Raw genomic sequence first — 9,334 nt, forward strand, 5'->3', positions numbered from 1 at the left:
GGCCCGACCCCGTTTAACAGGTTTAGGAGAAATGGTTAAGACTTGAGTCTCCTTCCATCCTTTAACCAGAAAGGTCTCGAGTTTGAGCTTTGAAAATGAAGAATTTTTAGATAAGGAGCTTTTGTCCCCTTAGTGGACCTACCTTACAAAAATACGTACATGCATGGTAACAAGAATTTTATACTTTATTTTGCATCTTTTTATAACACACGAATTGAATTACATTGTACATCATATATGCACGAATTGAATTTTAATTTACACATAATATATAACAAATTAAAGCTTTAAAGTAAATACAAAACTAATTAAAGACAAGAATGATCTTGTGTGCTCCAAACAACTGATTTGCTACTCTGAGCTTTTGTTTGTATGAGATGACTTGGAATTCCTGAGTCTTTTTTCTTTTGAAAGCAATTTTGCAAACCTAGCAAAGATAATATGATCAATTCAATATTTAACACGAAATACTTTTTTTTGGTATTAATATTACTATATACTAAGTACTATATAAGATGGTAATGTTGAGAAGAGAGTTGAATTACCTTTTCAAAGCTTCTTCATTTGTGCCACCATTTTTGCATTGTTCCGATAGACATGTTTGTAAATTTACATTATCTGTGCTTCATCTGTCTAACCTCTTTTTATTTTTTTCGATGATTCCAAAAGAGGGATGATAAGGTTGGGGGTTGTAGGTTGTGAATATACATATATGTCAATAGTAATTGCTGTGATTATCTAGTTCTCTGTTGTGATTACCTGGTTCTATTGTGTACAAAGTTTGCCATCATTAAAAGGGGGAATTTGTTGAGTATTGAGGTTTTGCTGATTAACTAAGTGTGTTTAAATGCAATGATTCAATGAACTAGGTGCTCAACGTAGCTACTTAACTGTTCTAAGAACGTGCTCCTCAAGATAAAGGACTAGCTCCTCAAGTTGATGATTGTACGTCTGTACAAGACAGTAACTTTATCTCAAAAGTTACCCAAGTCTAAGTTTGGTGGAATAACGTTGCTACATGTGATAAGGGTTGTTGCTCAAGAAGCTATGATGGTAGGCTAGAATCATGTGTTTTAGTCCTAGTTTGAACTCTAACTACTGCATTATACTTGTGTTTGAGCTTAAATGTTAGGGTATTGCACTTATTGTGTGTTTTATGCCTTGCCGGAAGTGATTTCAACTTAAAATAATATTCGAGAGGTAAATTGAACTAGTTAGAGCTTTGAAGTCTGAGTAAAAGTCGAAGGGATTAAACGGGGATTGCGTTCGGGGGGTCGGAAGCTAAATCTGGATGTCAAAACACGAAGAAAACAAAACACTCTGGAAAACCATTACTGTCGCGCTGCATGGAGCGGTGCGCATGTGCAATTTTCTCAGAGTATTTGCCTATTACTGCTTGGAAAAGGTAATTTCACTTGGGCCCACTCTTACAGGGTATAAATACACCAAAAAGACGTTTTAAGGGACTTTTGACCTTGGGAACTATTAGAGAGCATTGGAGGCTTCAAGACACCAGATTTCATCATTCTTCCATCAATTCAATACGCGAATTTGGAATGTGACGTTGGATTAATTTTTTCTATGTTCTTAAACTTATTTGTGATGATTTTCTCCATATCCATGGAGTAGTTTACCTTAGGGTTTGATATGATTTGGTTGTTGCTTATGGAATTGATTATTGATTAATTGCTTGAATTTGTTGGAGGAGCTTTAATAGAGTTATGATTTTATTTTTTACAATGTTTAATAAAAAGAGGAACATCTTATTGAATATATTGCATCGTATTCCTTAGTTTATTTTGGTGATTCTTTAAAGTAATCGAGAGGGATTTTTGAGTTAACGTTTAAATTAAGATTGAGAAATATTCATGAGAAGTTTCTCGTAGATCATTCCTACTAATAGATTCTTTCAAGTTCCACCGTACTTCACATTAGTTTATTTGAAAGATTTAGATTTAATCGAAAGATGTGTTCGAATCGGAAGCATAAGCTAATAACCTATTGAATTCATGAGAATCGATAGAACCTCAAGAGTGAAATATAACAGTATCATATCCATAATAACAACCTTGCACCTATCATGTCAAAACCCTTATTTCTCACATTGATAAGAAACCGACTTGCTAATTGATCGAAGCCTACCCTGCACTACTATTGAGTAGCGAGAGAGGGTCGAACCCGATTTAGGGTCGGGATGGATTTCCACAGAGAGCTAGAAGTTGGAGTCGAGTATCTATCTAGTTTGGAGTCGTGTATGTGTTCCAAATTACACTTCTAAACATTTTTAGGTTTTTATTTTACTTCTACTTTTATCAAACTACAATGGTAAATTAAACTAGAATAAGCTAAGAGTAAAATGTTGTGGGTTGTTCAAATGGTTTAAAAGGCACTAGGGTAGTGACTTTCGCCTAGGTGATCAATTGACGGATACTTGAGTCTAAGGTATGATTGACATATTTGGGGAGTATGATATAACCGTTGCACGATTTTACCCACCTTACACCTCTCGGTGGTTCAAGTGATTTTGCTCGAATTGACTTTCTCAAGACCAATTGGGTATGCAAATTTGCACAAGCAATCAAGGTTCAAGTCAGGTATTACTCTCTCGAGGTTTAACCCTTTAATTGGGGCTATCAATCTCTTGAATACGCCCCAATTTCTTGTTGGACCAATTTCAGAGACTCAAGCTCTCTTTCTCAAGAAGAGATCAAGTCAACTAAACACAAACTAGTGTTTGCAGCCACTAATTCAGCAATTGAACATGAAATTTACCCAAATATCAAACACCCGTAGTCAATCTAGCCCTAAAATACAAGACTCATCAATTACCCACACTAGGGTTGAGCCACAACCCTAGCTTATGGGTTTAGCTACTCATAATTAAAGAAGAAAAACATAAAATAGATGAAGAACAACTCATATTAATTAATTACTAAGATAAACAAGAACATTCAATATTGAAATGTAGATAAAATTGCCCAAAATAGCTAAAATATTCAAACCCACGAGAGCAACTCTTAGCTAAAACTATCTGATGACCTAAAAATGGGAGAAAAAGTTATTTATACTAAGCTGAAAAATCTGGACAAAAATACCTCTGCAGGGCTAGTGCGGACCGACAAAATCACGTGCGGCCGCACTAAGGCTCTTGACATAAAAATCCATCTCTCTGAACTCAGGCAATGCAGATCGCATAGAATAGAGTGCGACCGCGAAGGCTTCTGGTGTGGTCCGCATGAAATGGAGCGTGGACCGCATTGGCTTGAAACTCGGAACTGGCAACTCTCTGATCCTTCTTACTGCAGACCGCACTAAATTGAGTGCGGCTGCATTGATCCAAGTGCGGACCGCACAAAACCTACTGCGGCCGCAATGCTCCTTTTTCCTGAATATCGTACTCTCTGAACCTCACTTGTGCGGACCGCACAGAATGGTGTGCGGCCGCACTGCCTTGTTTTGTCTGAGCTTTGTCTTGTCTTGATACTTGTGCAAGTTTCACTCCTTTTGAGCTGATCTTTGACATCTTGTCACCTTGTTGATCAAACCTGCAATCACGCACAACTTATGAGCCTTTGGGACTTTTTTGTACACATTTCTAATCAAAACTTAAGTAAGGAGTATAAAATGTATAGAAATCCCTAGTTATCACTAATCTCTAGTTTGTTACAGTCAACTGTCAATTGCTTTACTTAGTAGTTAATCGTAGTTCGGAATCATTCCAATCAAGTTGTGATCATCCTGAATAACAGTTAAACCAGGAATTACTAGAGCATTGTTTAAATCCAATCCCTATAGAGACGATATTATACTATACTATCTTTGATTAGCGAACATCAATTTCGTGTTGTGTTTTGCGCTCGTCAAGATACGGATAATTCAGTCAGAGACAAGAGTTCCAAAACTTGTAAAATTTTTCGAACAATAGGAGTCCTATCAAAGGAGAAGCTGATTATGTATAGGACTCCCAGAAGATCTCAAGTCTATACGTTTAAATACTATCTACTTTAGACTTCTGATTTTATCCTTTTACACATTAACTGAAGAGTCATATGTTGTTCACCATAGTTGAGTACTTATATTGTATTCTTCTGGAGTCAGTCTAGAAAATGTGTTTTAAAAAATCGAGTTTTAATCACGCATCACAAACAATTACTGAGTTGGAGTGAGCGTTTGCTTTATAAGTTAGAGTAACTTGTAAATCAAATAGTTGTGGTAGGAGTACTGAAGAGCATTGAATTACAGTCTTGTAATTGATACATTATTTGGCTCATTGTTCTAGTGGAGTGGAAGTTGTCGTGGTTTTTGCACCTTTTCAGTTGGGTGATTTTTCACGTAAAAACTGTTGTATTTACTTTACTTTAAGTTGACGAAACACAGTAAAAATCAAGTTTCTTGGTGAACATACGGGTACTCAAACTAATAATTTTGTTACATCTTTTATAACACACAAATTGAATTACAGTGTACAAAATACACGAATTGAATTTTACACGTCATCTGTAACAAATTAAAGCTTTAAAGTAAATACAAAACTAATTAAAGACAAGGATGATCTTGTGTGCTCCAAACAAATGATGTACTACTCTGAGCTTTTGTTTGTATGAGGTGACTTGGAATCCCTGAGTCTTTTTTCTTCTGAAAGTAACATTGCAAACCTGACAAATATAATATGATCAATTTCATTAATTAACACGAAATATATTTCTTGGTATTAGTATGATTACTATATACAATTATATAAGATGGTAATGTTCTGAAAAGAGTTGAATTACCTTTTTAAAGTTTCTTCATTTGTGCCATCATTTTTGCTTTGTTCAGATAGACCTGTCTGCAAATTTACCCTTGAAACCGGTTTCTTCAATAAAGTTTTTCCTATTTCAACCAATTTGTCCATGTTCTCTTTGGTTGATATATCTACGGAGGAGTCTGTTCCAGTTAATGTGTCATCCTACAATTGGTGAACAATATAATTATCTTAGTCAAGATAGAGTCATAAGATCTAGAACTTTATATTTTTCAGTATTTTATTAAAAAATAGTTTGACTAATATATATAGACACTAGTATACGAAATTTGTATATTATCAGGTTTTTCAAAAGCTAATTACAACTAATTATTTTATTGCAAGTATAAAATGGTATAACTTGCAAACATGATAAGTGACATGTTACAACAGATAGTATAAAAATCTTTTACGCTATTAAAGTAAAAATTAAATTCTATTTGAAAATAGGCGGATCTCCAAACAAATCAGCTTCAACTGCATGTCGACAAAAATGTATTAAAAGTTTATTCAACCTTTTTTTTTTTGGGTAGCAAAGTAAGATAACCTGCAATCAAGGAATAGACGCTACCATCCCCGGGAGATTCTATTATCTCTCTACCCAACTTCTCATCTAACATCCAAGAAATTCCGTGACGGAAGTAGGATTTCCGTTAAAACGATTCAAAAAAAAAATTAAAAAATATAAAAGGACTGAGGCTAATGGGAGTTGAAGGAGCAACTTCAAAAGGGTTTTAAACTCCCTCGACCACTAAGCTATATATATATATGTGTTTGTGTTGTATCAAGGGGATTCAAAATATAATATGTAGAGTCACAAAACGAACATTGCCTGATATGTACAGTGTACCCTTTCCTCCCCCTAAATCCGCCCATGTCAAGAGAATTACGATATTCCAGTTGTCGAATAATTTAGGATCAAATAATTAAGAAAAATCAACCCTAAGAGAGAAGCTCAATAAGATAAGTTAATGGGAGTTCCCCGAAAGAAGGTCCCACCATCCCACCATTTAATTGGCTCTTAGAACTTTTATTGATCTTTGGCAACAAAATTCAACTTTAAGGACGAAAAGGGCGATCCATCTATTTATAACAATCAATACTATTTAGATTTTTTATTTATAGGCTTATGTAATTGTACCTGAATACGAAGGTAATTTTCTTCAGAATGAAGAGCTTGGAAAACAACAGAAATATGAAGATCAACCATATCACCACTGGCTTGAGTAAAAACATCCACAATTGGAGTTGAACCTCCATTAAGAAGCCAGCCCAAGATACCCCATTTGGATGCAATTTTAGCATTATATTTCTGTTCCACTTTTGCTGATCCAGTGCCTATAGATATCACCAAAAACCTTCCATAATCAATGGGCTTGATTGGGAAGAAATCCGGGTTTCCGGTCATTATTTGGCGGGTCACTTGGCTTGTAGCAACAAGGGCCTGAAAAAGCAATAACCAAATCATATAGATTTCCAACTAAAAAAGAGAAAGAAATAATGCATTTGGTATGACAAAAGTTATTTTTGAAAAAAATGATATGAAAAAATATTTCTTAGGAAAACAATTATGGTTCTCGATTAGAGAGTGAAAAATATTTTTCAAACAGTATTAAAGATTGATAGTAATATTAGCAAATCTGAGATGTTTCGATGAAATTTTTAATAATAAAAATTAATATATGTTCAATTGCTGGTTAAAAATTAAGAGTTGAAATAATTGGGAAGGAAAATGATTTCCGCACACCGCACATAAGTGTGGAAAGTCATTTTCCCTCTTTTAACGGAGAATGTTCTCTTCGGAAAATTTTTCATGGCAACCAAATATCAGAAAATGACTTATTTTCTTGTAAACATTTTACATCAGAAACTAGAATATATTTATACAAAAAAAAAAGGTATTGTACGTACTGGATTGTTAGCTGCGACTCCACCATCGACAAGATTGAACTCATGAAAGTTGCCATCTTTATCTTGGGTCCGGAAATAATGTGCAGGAAGATACGTTGGAGCAGCTGATGTGCTGATGCATATATCTGAAAGCTTAGCATCCATTAATGGTTTTACTCTGGCCTGTTTGCATTTCGAAATTATGTTAGTCCTTCCCTATATATATATATATCTATACATAAATTCAGAGGTAGAGCATAAAAGGGAGAGAAAAGGACCTCAAAAGTGGAGAAAATTGTTGGCTGTAGATTCTTGATATCAAAAGTAGGAATAACCACATTAGTCAATGTCTCATGCAACAGAGTCTCCCCTAATTTCTCCTCTATGACTTGGTGAAGATACTTCCCATTATACTTTGGTCCTATTAGAGATTTCAAAGTCTTCACTATTGATCCAAACACCATCCTGTGATTATCATGAACAACAAATATTAAAGGTGACCGTCCTAAGATAATATTATTACAAGAGAATTCTAAAAAAGGCGGCCGTATTCCAAGGGTATGATGCAGACAACTTATCATATAATTTTACTATTGCTCCAAGGCTCTGCTTCTATTACAAGAGAATTCCACAGTTAAAAAATGAAAGAAAAAGGTTAATTACTTTTTCTGTGGGAAAATCTTAGGGCCATGCTCAAGATAGAAGGGTTTAATGTCTTTAGCAGCAAATAAAGGACGCTTGTCTTTGTCTGGGGCTGTTAGCATGGCCGTGACAAGACCACCTGTGCTTGTTCCTGCAATTATATCGAAGTAATCCGCAAGCCTTGCATCCTCACCGTCCAATTCCTATTCATCCAAATTTGGAACTCTTTAAATATAAATTCAAAGTACTAAACATGTACATGAATATGGTAGTTCCAGGGCACATACTACTTAAATTCTAAACCAAGATGACATAAAAGAATTGTTATGCTATTAATTAAGTCACATAAAAGATAACATCAGTTAATTACAAGAACGGAGCTAAAGGGAGGCGGTAGCATTCAGTAAAATCCCCTTCGCGGAAAAACTGTATTATGCAAATATAGGTTACAATGGAAGCTTAATTCACCTGGAGTTGAGATTCAAGATACTCAAGAATAGTGGCAGGAATTATTCCCCTAATGCCACCTCCATCGATGCTGAGAATGGTTATGAGTTTACCATAAGTTGGAGGCTGCAACTTTAAAGAACCAGATGATGAAATTGCCTTCTTCATTTTCCTAACTTGGTAATTTGATGAATGTAAGAGTTACGATCGAATATTATTGTTGGGTTGTTTTGAAGCAAGTAAATAATAACACAAGAATACTTAAAACTTTTTATTGATCTTCAACAAAAGGACGAATCACCTATTTATAGCCCTCAAAGTAAGATTAAAGAAACTTCCCCACAATGCTCATCAAATTAATTGCTTCTACTAATTGCAATCCTGGATATGTTTTGGAGACCGATTTATTTTATTTTATTTTTCAAAATCAAAGAGTGATGACCACGAATATATCAAGAACCAGTCAGAGGCGACCTAATTAAATGGCAGGTGCCTAAAACTTTCACGTTACGAGAAAAAATTTTGAGACTCATATTTATAATTTTATACGAATAGTTTATCAATATCATTTTAGTTTGTCAACTCTAGAAAATTTTGATTGGTAATATAATTAAGACAGAACTATAGTTATCTAGCGAACAAAATATATACAGTCTCTCTATAACAACCATCATCTATAATAATTGTGACACCCCATAATTTTTTCAAACTATATATACTTGTCACTGGATTTAATCACCCGTGGTTATTGGAGATGGTAAAATTTATGCGAATAATATTAAGCATATTCCTAAGTGAGTTTGAGTTGTTAGAAAGGACCCATGAGTTATTATCTTAATTACAAGTTCATATTTTCTTATAGATTATAATAATTATTTATTCACATGTGGATGCATAGATATATGTACATTTATACTTGGAGATGATATTATGTACTCGAGGGTATTAACGATGAAATTAAAATAAATAAGCTTGTTAATGGGCCAAACTCACTTTACACTTAATGTTGGGAGTTGATGACGTTAGGGCTAGTAAATGAAGGGTGAAAAGAATGGGTCAGTCCCACATGTCACATTGCTATTGACCTAGGATAGTTATAAAGACTAAGGAATTGAAAATTCTTAGCTTTGGTTCCGAAAGAACGGCGCAATGCAACGGGAGGACAGTATGTGTCATTTGAATTGGCTCCGTGGAAATCATACGTTATGTCATGGGCGGCTTTCCAGCCGTGCCCCATGACCCCTTGGGCGCGCCCCGTGGCATCCTAGCAAGCCTCCCAATGCCTAGCGTCACAGACGGCCCCGTGGTCTTGGTCGCGCCAAGTGACAAGCGCGCATGTGCCTCTGTCGCCTCACCGATATCCCTCGCCAGCGTCCAACCGCAGGCGGATGCCAACAGCGCCGCGCGCGCAGACAGCGCCGCGCGCGCAGACCCTGATGCCAAAGACTATTCTGCTGACAACGGACCTGTTGCTGCCTTATAGAAAACTAAGTCTTTTTCATTGTAAATATAGAGTAATTTTATTCCATGTACTTCCATTATGTTTCTCTAGCTTAATCAAGTCTAGTCTTG

The 9,334-nt window shown here is 35.4% G+C and overlaps 1 protein-coding gene across 1 annotated transcript; it reads right to left on the reverse strand.

Annotated features, from left to right (window-relative positions):
- Nucleotides 1-4,388: 4,388 nt before the first annotated feature.
- On the reverse strand, nucleotides 4,389-8,071 carry LOC104220023 (patatin-like protein 2). The gene is made up of 7 exons (XM_009770815.2): nucleotides 7,784-8,071; nucleotides 7,337-7,518; nucleotides 6,952-7,138; nucleotides 6,695-6,856; nucleotides 5,925-6,227; nucleotides 4,773-4,948; nucleotides 4,389-4,655 (listed from the first exon to the last, which is right to left on the reverse strand). Exons 1-7 carry the CDS (start codon nucleotides 7,928-7,930, stop codon nucleotides 4,580-4,582), a joined length of 1,233 nt encoding a protein of 410 aa, XP_009769117.1. The 5' UTR covers nucleotides 7,931-8,071; the 3' UTR covers nucleotides 4,389-4,579.
- Nucleotides 8,072-9,334: the final 1,263 nt, after the last annotated feature.

The sequence above is a fragment of the Nicotiana sylvestris genome, chromosome 4, assembly GCF_000393655.2.
Source record: "Nicotiana sylvestris chromosome 4, ASM39365v2, whole genome shotgun sequence".
Lineage (NCBI taxonomy): Eukaryota > Viridiplantae > Streptophyta > Magnoliopsida > Solanales > Solanaceae > Nicotiana > Nicotiana sylvestris.

Excerpts from the sequence above, each read along its gene's own strand:
- LOC104220023 (XM_009770815.2), bottom strand. The coding sequence starts at position 7,930 with ATGAAGAAGGCAATTTCATCATCTGGTTCTTTAAAGTTGCAGCCTCCA. Across the intron at positions 7,519-7,783 it reads ATCTTGAATCTCAACTCCAG|GAATTGGACGGTGAGGATGC; the intron begins GTGAATTAAGCT and ends TTGGATGAATAG. Across the intron at positions 7,139-7,336 it reads AAGATTTTCCCACAGAAAAA|GATGGTGTTTGGATCAATAG; the intron begins GTAATTAACCTT and ends TGATAATCACAG.